Below are 15,744 nucleotides of genomic sequence, written 5' to 3'. Positions count from 1 at the left end.
CTTTGGCTGCCTACTGTTACAAGTGTCAAACAGCTCTCCCGCCCATGAGGGAAGCTTTGGTACGTCCCAAGAGTACTCCAGTGACCCCTAGTGGATGAAAAAGAAAATAGGATTTTGGTACTTACCAGGTAAATCCTTTTCTTTGAATCCATAGGGGGCACTGGACGCCCACCCAGAGCAGTTTTACCTGGGTTGTTTTAAGCTCAGAGGAGCTTAGGGTAACACGGTTTACCTGGTTTGTATTAAGCTCAGAGGAGCTTATGGTAACACATTTTCACCGATTGGTTCAAACTATAAAGGTCTATCGGTTATGCTGTCAACTGTTTAGTTGACATTAACGTTATGGGTCAACTTTGTTGTTGTCCGTTATGTTATAGGAATTCTCCATTGTCAACCTCTCTATAGTAGTTCGCTCAGTAAAAACACTGGGTTCGTACACTGAGGTACTCTGGGATATGGAGGGGTGGAGAGTTCTAAATTTAAATATTCAGTGCCTTTGTTCTGCTACGCCGTCCATATCCCAAGAGTACTCCAGTGCCCCCTATGGATTCAAAGAAAAGGATTTACCTGGTAAGTACCAAAATCCTATTTTTAGTCCACTGTTAAATCAGAGTCCTCAGCTGAAGAAGGGGAGGATACACAGTCTGTCCCTGATTTATGCATCCTTACAGAGAATTCTCCTAGCACAGTGTAGGTGGCATCTTTAATTGAGGCCATTTAACACATCCTTCAATTCAGAGGATGAGCCTGAGCCAGTTGCAAAGAAAACAGGTGTTAAGCGACAAGATTAAAGGGCCCCATACACTAGTACGATTTGACACTATTTCATACAATTCCGATATATCCGTCTGATATATTGTATGAAATTGTATACAATTGTATGTGTTTTAGATCGTATCCAATCTGATGCGCGTCCCCGTGGCTGTCTGATAGGATCCCCTAGGTCGTTGGTGCTGCACTAATGATATATCGGAATTGGATGGAATCAGATGAAAAAAGTGTTTTTGTGCATGTGATATATCACATGCGATGTATCACAGGGAAGTTTGACTGGCATTCTCAGGACACTCCCAGCCCCCGTAGCCCTCTATCCAGCCCATCAGATATATCTCATGGTACAATTGTATACCGTACGATATATCGCATGCGATCTATAGCGGCTTCATCAATTGCATGCGATATATCTTATGCAAAAATAGCACAAAAGTACAAAATCGTATGGAATCACTCCCGGGAAGGTCCCGAGGGTGTTCAAGGGAAATTACATCCGTCTTCAGCCTCAGACATATCGTTGTAGTGTATTCTGAATTCCCTCATTCTGACCATCTTATGGATATTAACCTGGAACCCTGGAAATCTCTGGGTAAAAAGTTCACTGTTTCTAAACGTTTAACTTCCAGTTACTCCATCCCTGCAGAGCATTGTGTTAAGTGGGAAGCTCCCCCTCTGGTAGATTCACATATTGCACGTCTTGTTAAGATGTCAATCATACCTGTCACTACTCTTGCCTCAGTGAAAGAACCCACTGATAGACTGGTTGAAAATTGTCTTAAGTCTATTTTCTCTCTAATCGGTGCTGTTACCAGACCAACTGTGGCTTTCTCCTGGGCTGCAAAAGCCATTGAATCATTGTTACAGGCCCTAGAGGAGGAATTACCCTCAGATATGAGTATTGCATATTTGGGTCTTATATGGCAAGCAGCTGCTTACATATGTGAAGTATCATCTGAAGCAGGAATTTTGGCAGCTAAGGCATCACCATTTCTGTCCTGGCACGGCACATTTTCTGGTTCCAATCGTGGAATGCTGACCTTGATTCCAAGAAAACTTTGGAATTTCTACCCATCATTGGTGAAGTGGTGTTTGGGTAAGAATTGAACAAAATTGTCACTGCACTAGCTGCAGCCAAGATTGCCTTTCTCCTGTCCACACTGACTCCAAGGGCTCCGAATTCTGATTTTCTGCTGCGGGGTACACTGGGCTCCACAAGGATAGACATTGGGGTGTAGAGTAGGATCTTGATCCGAGGCACCAACAGGCTCAAAAGCTTTGACTGTTCCCAAGATGCATAGCGCCGCCTCCTCTATATCCCCGCCTCCCTGCACAGGAGCTCAGTTTTGTAGTTGGTTGATTTTGCCTGACAGACGTCCCTTTGGACCAGACAAAGGCAAAGACTCTACACTTGGTGGTACAGACCCTCCTGGATACAGGAGTGGTAGTACAGGTGCCTCTTGCTCAGAGAGGCCGGGGGTACTATTCTCCGCTGTTTCTAGTCCCGAAACCGAATGGGTCCTCCCGACCCATTCTCCATCTCAAGGCATTGAACAAGTTTGTGAAAGTCTCCAAGTTCCGTATGGAAACCCTTCGCTCTATAGTTCTAACCTTGGAACCTGGGGATTACATGGTCTCCCTGGATATACAAGATGCTTACCTGCATATTCCTATAGCAGTGTCGCATCAGCAATACCTGAGGTTTGCGATTGGCAACCTCCATTACTAGTTTCGGGCGTTACATTTTGGTTTAACCACGGCTCAGCGAGTCTTCACCAAAGTCATGGCGGTGATGACGGTGGTACTCCGTCGTCAAGGGGTCAGGATCCAACCGTATCTGGACGACTTGTTGATCCTGGCAAATTCCCCAGAACTTCTCCTGCGTCCTCTGGATATGACTGTCTGGTTTCTGCAAGCCCACGGTTGGCTCATCAACTGGAAGAAATCCTCCCTGGTCCCTGCTCAGAGCATGGTGCACCTGGGAGCGCTATTGGACACTCACAACCAGCGGTTATTCTTGTCTCAGGAGAAAGTCCTGAAGCTTCAGGACAGGATTCGTTGCTTCCTTTCTCGTCCGCAAGTGTTGATACATTCGGCAATGCAGGTGCTGGGCCTCATGGTCTCGGCATTCGACATGGTGGAGTATGCTCAATTCCATTCTCGCCCCCTCCAGAGGCTGATTCTGGCCAAGTGGGACGGCCTGCCTCACCGGATCAGGTCTCTCATGATCTCATTGACTCCGGAGGTCCGTCTGTCGCTGCACTGGTGGTTCCAGGACCAACCATTGTGCAGGGGCCGTCCCTTCTGGATATCTGACTGGGTCCTGTTGATGACAGATGCCAGTCTAAGGGGTTGGGGCGCGGTGCTGGAGCAAAACTCCAGGGTCGGTGGACCAAGGAGGAGTCTCTCCTCCCGATCAACATTCTGGAATTGCGGGCGGTCTTCAACTCATTGAACCTGGCCCAGCATTTAATTCAGAACCGTCCTGTTCAAGTACAGTCGGACAACGCCACCACAGTGGCTTACATAAATAATCAAGACTGCACTCGAAGCCGTTTGGCAATGAAGGAAGTATCACGGATTCTTCAATGGGCGGAACGCCATCTACCGGCCATATCAGCGATATTCATCCCGGGAGTCCTGAATTGGGAAGCGGACTTTCTCAGTCGTCAGGACATACACGCCGGAGAGTGGGGCCTCCATCCAGAAGTGTTTTAACTCCTAGTGGAAACGTGGGACCTTCCAGACGTGGATCTGATGGCGTCTCAACACAATCACAAGGTTCCGATCTTTGGAGCAAGGACAAGGGATCCTCAAGCAGCATTCGTGGATGCACTGGCGGTGCCGTGGAGGTTTCGGCTGCCGTACGCGTTCCCTCCGGTGTCACACCTGCCCAGGGTAATTCGGAAGTTCAAGCAAGAAAAAGGAATCCTGCTTCTCATAGCTCCAGCGTGGCCCAGACAGCACTGGTTCTCAGACCTGCAGGGCCTATCGTCAGAGCGTCCAATTCTACTTCCACAACGTCCAGACCTCCTCGTTCAGTGCCCCTGTGTCTACCAGGACTTAGCCCAGCTGTCTTTGACGGCGTGGCTCTTGAAGCTTCCGTCTTGAGGGCTAAAGGGTTTTCTGAGGCGGTCATTCAAACTATGTTGCGAGCCCGGAAACCGGCTTCTGCTCGGATTTACCATAGGGTCTGGCATTCTTACTTTGTTTGGTGCGCATCTAACAATTATGACGCTTCCAAGTTTAGTACAGCCAAGTTGCTGGCTTTTCTTCAGCAGGGCCTGGACATAGGCCTGCGTCTGGCCTCCCTCAAGGTTCAAATTTCTGCCTTGTCGTTGTGGTTTCAGAGAGAGATTGCGACCTTACCTGATGTGCATACCTTTACTCGGGGTGTGTTGCGTATCCAACCTCCCTATGTCCCGCCTGTGGCTCCTTGGGACTTGTCTGTGGTTTTGGAGGCATTACAAGAGTCTCCGTTTGAACCTCTTGGTGCAGCTGATCTTAAGTGGCTTTCCCTTAATGTGGTGTTTCTGCTGGCTATTGCCTCAGCTAGAAGAGTGTCAGATTTGGGTGCCTTGTCCTGTAGTTCCCCATATCTGATATTTCACCGTGACCGGGCGGTTCTTAGGACTCGTCCCGGATATTTACCTAAGGTGGTATCTTCGTTCCACCTTAATCAGGAGATTGTGGTTCCGGCCCTGGTCTCTCCTGATTTGTCTCCCAAAGAGTCTTTGGATATGGTACGGGCTCTCCGTATCTATGTGAAGAGAACTGCTTCTATTAGGAAATCTGATTCTCTTTGTTCTGTTTTGGTTTTCACAAACGTGGCTGGCCTGCTCACAAGCAGACTTTGGCCAGATGGATTAGAATGGTGATTGCACATGCTTATGTGAAGGCTGGTCTGTCAGCTCCTGCTCACATTACGGCCCATTCTACTCGGTCTGTTGGACCTTCTTGGGCAGCCCGCCGTGGTGCGACCCTTGAACAATTGTGCAAGGCGGCTACGTGGTCCTCAGTGAACACGTTCATAAGGTTCTATGCCGTCAATACTGCTTCCTTTGGACGCCGGGTTCTTGTGCCCGCAGCAGTGCGTCCCCTCCCATAAGGAACTGCTTTAGGACATCCCCTATGTCTATCCTTGTGGAGCCCAGTGTACCCCGCAGCAGAAAACTAGTTTTATGGTAAGAACTTACCTTTGTTAAAACTCTTTCTGCGAGGTACACTGGGCTCCACAAGGCGCCCACCCTGACGCACTTAGCTTCTTTGGGTTGGTATGGCATTAGCCGCTGACACTTCTCCTGTCGTGAGAGTGTGGTGTTTGTGGCTAACTGTTGTCGTCTCTTTTCCTGCTACTGCATTGGGCTGGTTACCTAAAAGCTGGGCTCCTGTGCAGGGAGTCGGGGTTATAGAGGAGGCGGCGCTATGCATCTTGGGAACAGTCAAAGCTTTTGAGCCTGTTGGTGCCTCGGATCAAGATCCTACTCTACACCCCAATGTCTATCCTTGTGGAGCCCAGTGTACCTCGCAGAAAGAGTTTTAACAAAGGTAAGTTCTTACCATAAAACTCGTTTTCGTAACTTGCCCTCAAGGAAAAGCAAAGGGTCAGGCTTTACTCAGACAGGCTTCTGCCACTAAAGCTACGCCCAAGGCCAAGCAACCCTGGGCTGCACATCAGCCTCCTGCAAAAACTGACAAGCTTGCAGACTGAAGGGTTGGGCCTCCTGGGGGACCCCAAAGTGGGAGGCAATATTCACTTCACAACTCAAACGGGAAGGCAGCAACCTCATTGTGGTGGCCCAAACGCCATTGGTTCTTGGACCGCTTCAATTTCCACTACGCTAAGACCCCTTTTCCCTGGCTGAGTGCCGTTATGAGCTCCACCATTGTACAGTTATACAATAGGGATCGTGTAATGTTCTGTAGGTACTAAGGGCCTGGTCAACATAAGTGAAGGTAACCTCTTTGGTCACACAAGACATTTTCTAGTTAATATACTAGGGATGTATTATCCAGTACTGACTCTGGTAGACATCCTCCATGAAGACACTTAGGGTGGAATTCAAATGTTTGAAAAGACGGTTGGGGGTCTTTTTTTTTCCCCTCCGGTCTATTAGGAAAAAAACAGACTCCCAAATGACTTTTCAAACATTTGAATCTCCCCCTTAAAATCTTATTGAGGAGCATGTTTGGCTTGACGTTTTGTTGCTGCTCTCCCTTCTAAATTGCTTACACATCCCAGTATATACATCAAATTATATTTCCAGATTATTCCTTTTCTGTGACATCCTTCATAGAAGCCCAGATCTCCCATACATGTTTTTTTTATTTAGAGACTGCTTGTGAACTTACTTGGAGATAGGAAAAGAGGAGTTGTATGTTATACAGTTTAAGGCATTTTTACCTAGTCTGCCTAACCTAGCAGGGAAGATTTTCTAAAACTTATTTTATTAAGGTTGTGGGGTTTGTTGTGGTTTTTCTGTTTTTTTTTTTTTGTTTTGTTTTTTAAATGACAGACTGCATTGTTTATATATACATTTCCCTTCCCAGCACCATAGTGTCCCTGTATTTGTCTACAAACGATGACGTTTGCTTTTGGTGGAGTTGGGCTGGTGTCTTACCAGAGGATTATGTGGTAGCTAATAGATTGTACTGCTTCTTACATTAACTAGTGAGACATCTAGTGGATAAAATTTATATTGCAACAACAATGGAAATCAATTGATGTTCACTTTGTAATGATTAAAGTTTTTATAATTTAATTACAAGCAACGCAGGACCACCCTTGGTTGAAATCTGTCTGGGTGACGCTACAGTGTTACAGCTGGTTTAGACATTATCCAATCATGTGAACACCTTATTTCTCTGACGTCCTAGTGGATGCTGGGAACTCCGTAAGGACCATGGGGAATAGCGGCTCCGCAGGAGACTGGGCACATCTAAAGAAAGCTTTAGGATCACCTGGTGTGCACTGGCTCCTCCCCCTATGACCCTCCTCCAAGCCTCAGTTAGATTTCTGTGCCCGACGAGAAGGGTGCACACTAGGGGCTCTCCTGAGCTCTTTGTGAAAGTTTTAGTTTAGGTTTATTATTTTCAGTGAGACCTGCTGGCAACAGGCTCACTGCATCGAGGGACTAAGGGGAGAAGAAGCGAACCCACCTGCGTGCAGAGTGGATTGGGCTTCTTAGGCTACTGGACATTAGCTCCAGAGGGACGATCACAGGTTCAGCCTGGATGGGTCACCGGAGCCGCGCCGCCGTCCCCCTTACAGAGCCAGAAGAGCGAAGAGGTCCGGAAAAATCGGCGGCAGAAGACGATCCTGTCTTCAGATAAGGTAGCGCACAGCACCGCAGCTGTGCGCCATTGCTCTCAGCACACTTCACACTCCGGTCACTGAGGGTGCAGGGCGCTGGGGGGGGCAGCGCCCTGAGACGCAATAAATCGATAAAAAAACCTTATATGGCTAAAATAAATGCATCACATATAACTCCTGGGCTATATGGATGCATTTAACCCCTGCCAAAACATACAGAAAAAGGATGATAAGGACGCCGAGAAAGGGGCGGAGCCTATCTCCTCAGCACACTGGCGCCATTTTCCCTCACAGCTCAGTTGGAGGGAAGCTCCCTGGCTCTCCCCTGCAGTCACTACACTACAGAAAGGGGTTAAAAAAGAGAGGGGGGCACAAATTAGGCGCAGTATATAACAATACAGCAGCTATAAAGGGAAAAACACTTATATAAGGTTATCCCTGTATATATATAGCGCTCTGGTGTGTGCTGGCAAACTCTCCCTCTGTCTCCCCAAAGGGCTAGTGGGGTCCTGTCCTCTATCAGAGCATTCCCTGTGTGTGTGCTGTGTGTCGGTACGTTGGTGTCGACATGTATGAGGAGAAAAATGATAAGGAGACGGAGTAGAGTGTCTGAAATTGTGTTGTCACCCCCTAGGGGGTCGACACCTGAGTGGATGTACTGTTGAAATTGCGTGACAGTGTCAGCTTTGTATAAAAGACAGTGGTTGACATGAGACAGCCGGCTACTCAGCTTGTGCATGTCCAGACGTCTCATACAGGGGCCCTAAAGCGCCCGTTACCTCAGATACAGACGCCGACAGGGGTACTGACTCCTGTGTCGACGGTGAAGAGACAACCGTGATTTCCAATAGGGCCACACATTGCATGATTGAGGCAATGGAAAAAGTTTACACTTTTCTGATAATATGAATACCACCAAAAAAAGGGGTATTATGTTTGGTGAGGAAAAACTTCCTGTAGTTTTCCTGAATCTGAGAAATAAAATGAGGTGTGTGATGATGCGTGGGTTTCCCCCCGATAACAATTGATATTTTCTAAAAAGTTATTGGCAGTATACCTTTTCCCGCCAGAGGTTAGGGTGCGTTGGGAAACACCCCCTAGGGTGGATAAAGCGCTCACACGCTTGTAAAAACAAGGGCTCTACCCTCTCCTGAGATGGCCGCCCTTAAGGATCCTGCTGATAGAAAGCAGGAGCGTATCCTAAAATGTATTTACACACATTCTGGTGTTATACTGCGACCAGCAATCGCCTCAGCCTGGATGTGCAGTGCTGGGTTGGCGTGGTCGGATTCCCTGACTGGAAATATGATATCCTAGATAAGGACAGTATATTATTGCCTATAGAGCAATTAAAAGATGCATTTCTATATATGCAGGATGCACAGCGGAATATTTGCCGACTGGCATCAAGTATAAGTGCGTTGTCCAATTATTCCAGTAAAGTGGTCAGGTGATGCGGATTCCAAACGGCATTTGGAAGTATTGCCTTAAAAGAGGGGATGTACCCCAGGTCGCCTCTCAAAATAAGACGCCGTATTATCAGGCGCAGTCCTGGTTGGCAAGCGGACAAAAGGGTTCCTCTTTTCTGCTCGTGACAGAGGGAGAGGAAAATGGCTGCAGAGATCAGCCAGTTCCAAGGAACAGAAACCCTTTTCCGCCGCTGCCAAGCCCTCAGTATGACGCTAGGGCTTTACAAATTCAGGCACGGTGGGGTCCCGTTCTCAATGAATTTCAGTGCGCAGTGGGCTCACTCGCAAGTAGACCCCTGGATCCTTCAGATAATATTTCAGGGGTACAAATTGGAATTCGAGACGTATTCCCCTCGCCGTTTCCAAAAGTCTGTTTTACCGACGTCTCCCGCTGACAGGGAGGCAGTTTTGGAAGCCATTCACAAGCTGTATTCCCAGCAGGTGATAATCAAGGTACCCCTCCTGCAACAGGGAACGGGGTATTATTCTACACTATTGTGGTACCGAAGCCAGACGGCTCGGTGAGACCGATTTTAAAATCTAAAATCTTTGAACACTTGCATACAGAGGTTCAAATTCAAAATTGAGTCACTCAGAGCAGTGATTGCAAACCTGGAAGAAGGGGACTACATGATGTCTCGGGACATCAAGGAGGCTTACCTTCATGTCAAAATTTACCCTTCTCACCAAGGGTATTTCAGGTTATGGTACAGAACTGTATCAGTTCGGACGCTGCCGTAGGGATGGTCCACGGCACCCCGGGTCTTTACTGAAGTAATGACCGAAATGATGATATTCCTTCGAAGGAAGGGAATTTTAGTTATCCTTTACTTGGACGATTCCCTGATAAGGGTAAGATCCAGGGAACAGTTGGAGATCGGTGTAGCACTATATCAGGTAGTGTTGCGGCAGCACGATTGGATTTTCAATATTCCAAAAATCGCAGCTGGTTCCGACGACTTGTCTTCTGTTCCTAGGGATGATTCTGGACATAGTCCAGAAAGAAGGTGCTTCTCCCGGAGGAGAAAGCCAGGGAGTTATCCGAGCTAGTCAGGAACCTCCTAAAACCGAACCAAGTCTCAGTGCATCAATGCACAAGGGTTCTGGGTAAAAATGGTGGCTTCCTACGAAGCAATCCCATTCGGCAGATTCCACGCACAGTGGAACCTTCTGGACAAATGGTCCGGGTCGCATCTTCAGATGCTTCAGCGGATAACCCTGTCACCAGGGACAAGGGTATTCCTCCTGTGGTGGTTGCAGAGTGCTCGTCTTCTAGAGGGCCGCAGATTCGGCATTCGGGACTGGGTCCTGGTGGCCACGGATGCCAGCCTGCGAGGCTGGGGAGCAGTCACACAGGGAAGGAATTTCCAGGGCTTATGGTCAAGCCTGGAGACATCTCTTCATAAAAACATTCTGGAACTAAGGGCCATTTACAATGCCCTAAGTCAAGCGAAACCCCTGCTTCAGGGTCAGGCGGTATTGATCCAATCGGACAACATCACGTCAGTCGCCCACGTAAACAGACAGGGCGGCACGAGAAGCAGGAGGGCAATGGCAGAAGCTGCAAGGATTTTCGCTGGGCGGAAAATCATGTGATAGCACTGTCAGCAGTGTTCATTCCGGGAGTGGACAACTGGGAAGCAGACTTCCTCAGCAGACACGACCTTCACCCGGGAGAGTGGGGACTTCACCCAGAAGTCTTCCACCTGATTGTAAACCGTTGGGAAAAACAAAAGGTGGACATAATGGCGTCCCGTCTAAACAAAAAACTAGACAGATATTGCGCCAGGTCAAGGGACCCTCAGGCAATAGCGGTGGACGCTCTGGTAACACCGTGGGTGTACCAGTCAGTGTATGGGTTCCCTCCTCTGCCCCTCATACCAAAAGTACTGAGAATCATAAGAAGGAGAGGAGTAAGAACTATACTCGTGGTTCCGGATTGGCCAAGAAGGACTTGGTATCCGGAACTTCAAGAGATGCTCACGGACGAACCGTGGCCTCTACCTCTAAGAAAGGACCTGCTCCAGCAAGGGCCTTGTCTGTTCCAAGACTTACCGCGGCTGCGTTTGACGGCATGGCGGTTGAACGCCGGATCCTGAAGATCCCTACCCTGGTCAAGGCCAGGAAAGACGTAACCGCAAAACATTATCACCGCATTTGGCGAAAATATGTTGCGTGGGGTGAGGCCAAGAAGGCCCCTACAGAGGAATTTCAACTGGGTCGTTTCCTCCATTTCCTGCAAACAGGACTGTCTATGGGCCTAAAATTAGGGTCCATTAAGGTTCAAATTTCGGCCCTGTCGATTTTCTTCCAAAAAGAACTGGCTTCAGTGCCTGAAGTTCAGACATTTGTAAAAGGGGTACTGCATATACAGTCTCCTTTTGTGCCTCCAGTGGCACCTTGGGGATCTCAATGTTGTGTTGAGTTTTCCTAAAGTCACATTGGTTTGAACCACTCACCACTGTGGACTTAAAATATCTCACATGGAAGTGACGAGTTAGCCCTGGTTTCAGCCAGGCGGGTGTCAGAATTGGCGGCTTTATCATATAAAAGCCCTTACTTAATAGTTCATTCTGAAAGGACAGAATTGAGGACTCGTCCTCAAATTTTCTACCTAAGGTGGTTTCTGCATTTCACATGAACCAACCTATTGTGGTACCTGCGGCTACTAAGGACTTGGAGGATTCCAAGTTGCTTGACGTGGTCAGGACCCTGAAAATACATGTTTCCAGGACGGCTGGAGTCAGAAAATCTGACTCGCTGTTTATCCTGTATGCACCCAACAAACTGGGTGCTTCTGCTTCTAAGCAGACGATTGCTCGTTGGATTTGTAGTACAATTCAGCTTGCACATTCTGTGGCAGGCCTGCCACAGCCAAAAATCTTAAAATGCCCACTCCACAAGGAAGGTGGGCTCATCTTGGGCAGCTGCCCGAGGGGTCTCGGCTTTACAACTTTGCCGAGCAGTTACTTGGTCAGGAGCAAATACGTTTGTAAAATTCTACAAATTTGATATCTTGACTGAGGAGGACCTGGAGTTCTCTCATTCGGTGCTGCAGAGTCATCCGCACTCTCCCGCCCGTTTGGGAGCTTTGGTATAATCCCCATGGTCCTTACGGAGTTCCCAGCATCCACTAGGACGTCAGAGAAAATAAGAATTTACTTACCGATAATTCTATTTCTCGTAGTCCGTAGTGGATGCTGGGCGCCCATCCCAAGTGCGGATTGTCTGCAATACTGGTACATAATTATTGTTACCAAAAAATTCGGGTTATTGTTGTAGTGAGCCATCTTTTCTAGAGGCTCCTCTATTATCATGCTGTTAACTGGGTTCAGATCACAAGTTGTACAGTGTGATTGGTGTGGCTGGTATGAGTCTTACCCGGGATTCAAAATCCTTCCTTATTGTGTACGCTCGTCCGGGCACAGTATCCTAACTGAGGCTTGGAGGAGGGTCATAGGGGGAGGAGCCAGTGCACACCAGGTGATCCTAAAGCTTTCTTTAGATGTGCCCAGTCTCCTGCGGAGCCGCTATTCCCCATGGTCCTTACGGAGTTCCCAGCATCCACTACGGACTACGAGAAATAGAATTATCGGTAAGTAAATTCTTATTTTATTAGTTATTTTTCAATCCTTTTTGTAAACAAACTTTAGCAATTTTTCATTTCTTTTGCAGAATGGCACAACAGAGGAAGTTACATCTGAAGAGGAAGAGGAGGAAGACATGGGTGAGGTAAGAGAAAATACAATCCTAGCTTAAGAATTAGGAATCCATACAGAGTTCTTAGAAGTAAAGCAACAGGTATTCTCTGAAAGCATCAGCTTCCCTGTAGCACAGTGGCTGAAAGGGAGCTAAGCCGTGTTACCACATACAGTTTGCCAGTTAGTGCTCTTAGAAATGTACAGAGTAATTCTGAAGTGCTGGGCCCTTTCATCCGTATAGTTGCCCATTAAGAGTATGACAGTGCACCAACACTGTCCATTAAGCTGTAAAGTTTTGGGAACCTTGCATGTTGTTTTCTGGTCATTTGAGTAATTCAGCGGTTATGATGACGTTCATGCTCACTATGAGGAGTGAATCCTGATCATCTGCTAGGCATCCTGACAGAGCTATGATAGTTTTAATAGTTGGCTTTTCGGCTACATATAATATAGTTTCATCTCTGTTGACTTTAGGGGAAACCTGCTGTAGTGTCTTAATTCTTCCTTAATTTATTCCAGTACAAATTTAGGGGGGAGTAGGTATACTGTACAACATCTTGAATATGATTGCGCATCCATTCGGCTAAATGTAACGGCATCCACGTTCCCGAGGTGCAGGACTTTGGCACGAGTCTGGCTGGCTTTTTTTAAAGCAGCAGTCATTTTACAAGGCAAAACCAACCTGTTTTTTAGCCTTGTAAATGATTGCTACTTTAAAAAAAAAGGGGGGGGGGGGGGGGCAGACTCGCCCAAAATTCCTGCACCCCCGGAACTCTGAGGGTATTACATTTAGCCGATGATGTCCTTAACTTGAACCCACTAGTTCTCGGTCAATATAAGGTAACCAGAGGCGCTCTGAATCAGCAACACTTCTGTACAATTATTAAGGATATCGAAGATCTGGACCATTACGACATGAAGGAAGAAGAGCCAGTTGATGGCAAGAAATCAGAGGATGAAGGCATTGAAAAAGAAAACCTTGCCATCTTAGAGAAGATCCGAAAGAATCAAAGGCAGGACCACCTTAATGTAAGTGACCGCATAATATGTTGTCAAGAGGAGAACGATCTATATACTGTGTAAACACTAGCTTTCCTGTGGGAAAAACTGCTTGTATCGAGATAACTTGAGGAGCAATGAAATACCAGAGTTACAGGTTATAATTGTTGGAATAAATTCATAACTGAAAATGAGAGCATTACAAGGTTGGTCCAAACCATCAATAGGAAACGCAGGATTTCTTGAGGGGTGTTTCCAAATTTTTAGAGCAATTGTAGCCATCCAGGCCCAATGATCATTGTAAGCCACTTGCCAGATTCTCTTTTTGGTGTGATAATTGAGCTCTCAGATGCACACCAACACCAGACTTGGTAGGAAAATCTGCTGCCACTGGGCATGTGCAGCAGCTCCATTCCGCCCTTTAAACTGTATGCAGTGGCTGCTGGCCAGGCTTCATGGAAGAGGGGTTTCCAGGCAACTGGAAACCCCCCTGCGTGTTTACCTATGGTGTTTTATAAAAAGCCCATACACTCGCTGTACTCAAACTATTACCTCTTGCTGGTGAGGGCTAGTCCAAGCTGTAGCCAATTTGAACATGTGCTTGTTAACTACAAAAGTGTACTTCAGCTCCACCATCTTCCAGTTGACTGTGTATACGAAAGGTCGGATATGGGAAGAGGTAGGCTAACATGTAGCATCTGTGCCCCTGTCTATAACTGTTAAACATGCATCTTGTTTTGTGATAGGCATTGAGGCTTTTTAGTTTTTCAATCCAAAATCAATTTGCGATCTAAAATTAAAATGTAAGTCTTTTCCCTGCCAAAATGGTATTTGTCTTTCTCATAGTCTGTTCAGATCTACTAGCCTTACCCAATTTATGTAATGTGTATTACAACATGTGTTGGCTGTGAAAGTGCATAACCATTTATTTTCTTATGTTAGGGTGCTGTTTCCGGGTCTGTACAAGCTTCTGATCGTCTTATGAAAGAGCTCAGGGATATATACAGGTCACAGAGTTATAAAACAGGTACGTTAGTCCAGTTTGTTTTGACCCCACCACTAACTCCTTGGTCACTCTGGTGATTGATGTTTTCAGCAGTGTTGTCATTACATAAGTTATGTACAGTTCCTGCATGGTAAAGAATAAAATACTGCTCCTTTATGATCCATTGAAACCTTTTATTTATTTATTTTTTGATTTTAAGATGCCCATGACAACACTGTGAAAATAAACATAATTGGCCACAGTTCACGAATTGTGCTTTAAACTACCACAAATCCAGATTGGCATTTGATTGGGAATTTTGCAGTGTTCACAGTTCCTAATCAAAGACTCTGATTATCGTTGATAGTGTGCACATGTGTTGTCTTCCAGAACCATAGATCCAGCCTTTGGTCACAAGTACAGCTGGGTTTTTCTAAATTTGGACATTTATCCAGATGTTGTTGAATACCTGGATCTGCCAGTGTAGGCACATTTTAGGCTGGGATACCTACAAATCATCCGGATACAAAATTAATTGATTTAACAGATAATGGCCTAATTTTGTTGGTGGTGGTATTTTGAACACTGTTGAATAATCTTCTATTCTATTTTTTTTTTTTTTTTTTTATTTAATAGGAATTTACTCCGTGGAGCTTGTAAATGACAGTCTGTATGAGTGGCACGTTAAGCTGTTAAAGTAAGATCATCTAACTGGTTGATGCTCAATGCACCTTTTTTATGGCTCTGCAGTTTATTTTGGGGTAACCCTAAAGCTTTTTGGTTTTCCTTTGTGGTGTACTGCAGGTCTGATATGTGTATTATAGCACTTCTAATACTCATACACTTTGTAAATGGTAAGTCCTGGAGAAAGTAGGAGCCTGGTTCTGTTTACCATGTAACTCTATCCAAGTATTATGTTTATACACTCTTACAAGTATTCTGTTACATTTCTAAATAAAAACTGAATTAAGAAAACCTTGGTTTCGTTTTATAGAAGGTAACTAGATTTTTAAATTAATTCGCTGGAATGATTAATACATAATTAGGTAAAACATCACATGTCCCAAATTGTCACACGCGTTCTCACACAAAGTACACTGCTTCATTTCTTTATTTTCCTGTTATGCGGTCTAAAGTGCTACGAAGTGTATAATAATATAGGGCACCACAAAGGGACTGCAGGCCTCACTGAGTGTAAATGCAAATGTGTATAATATGTTCACAACAAGCTAATAAAAAAATTGCATTTACAGAAATATGAACAGTCAGCACTGGGTGACACTTGTACCATAGTTGATGGGTACAACAGACAAGTTCAGAGCTGCTGGATGCATGGGGGTCAATAATGGCAAAAGCTATGAAAGGAAGAGGACCTGAGGGAAGAGTATTGCCAGGGTGGGCTTGCAATCTATTTCGGGGGGGTGGCACAGAGGAAAGTCAGTAAGCATGCTGGGGAATAAAAGGGTAGCTTAGGATGAGATCTACTAGGCTTTGGTAAAGAAGTGG

The 15,744-nt window shown here is 46.1% G+C and overlaps 1 protein-coding gene across 1 annotated transcript in view; it reads left to right on the top strand.

The window, feature by feature from the left end:
* The window catches only part of UBE2Q2 (ubiquitin conjugating enzyme E2 Q2), a 120,518-nt gene that overhangs the window by 74,002 nt on the left and 30,772 nt on the right, over nucleotides 1-15,744 (top strand). Inside the window, exons 4-7 of the mRNA XM_063926598.1 lie at nucleotides 12,229-12,285; nucleotides 13,143-13,283; nucleotides 14,196-14,280; nucleotides 14,875-14,935. Of these exons, the coding sequence (XP_063782668.1) occupies nucleotides 12,229-12,285; nucleotides 13,143-13,283; nucleotides 14,196-14,280; nucleotides 14,875-14,935 (344 nt within the window). The remainder of the gene's footprint in view (nucleotides 1-12,228; nucleotides 12,286-13,142; nucleotides 13,284-14,195; nucleotides 14,281-14,874; nucleotides 14,936-15,744) is intronic.

This window comes from Pseudophryne corroboree, chromosome 6, assembly GCF_028390025.1.
Source record: "Pseudophryne corroboree isolate aPseCor3 chromosome 6, aPseCor3.hap2, whole genome shotgun sequence".
Lineage (NCBI taxonomy): Eukaryota > Metazoa > Chordata > Amphibia > Anura > Myobatrachidae > Pseudophryne > Pseudophryne corroboree.
Note: the sequence above shows the minus strand (reverse complement) of the source record. Positions and strands in the feature narration are given on the sequence as shown.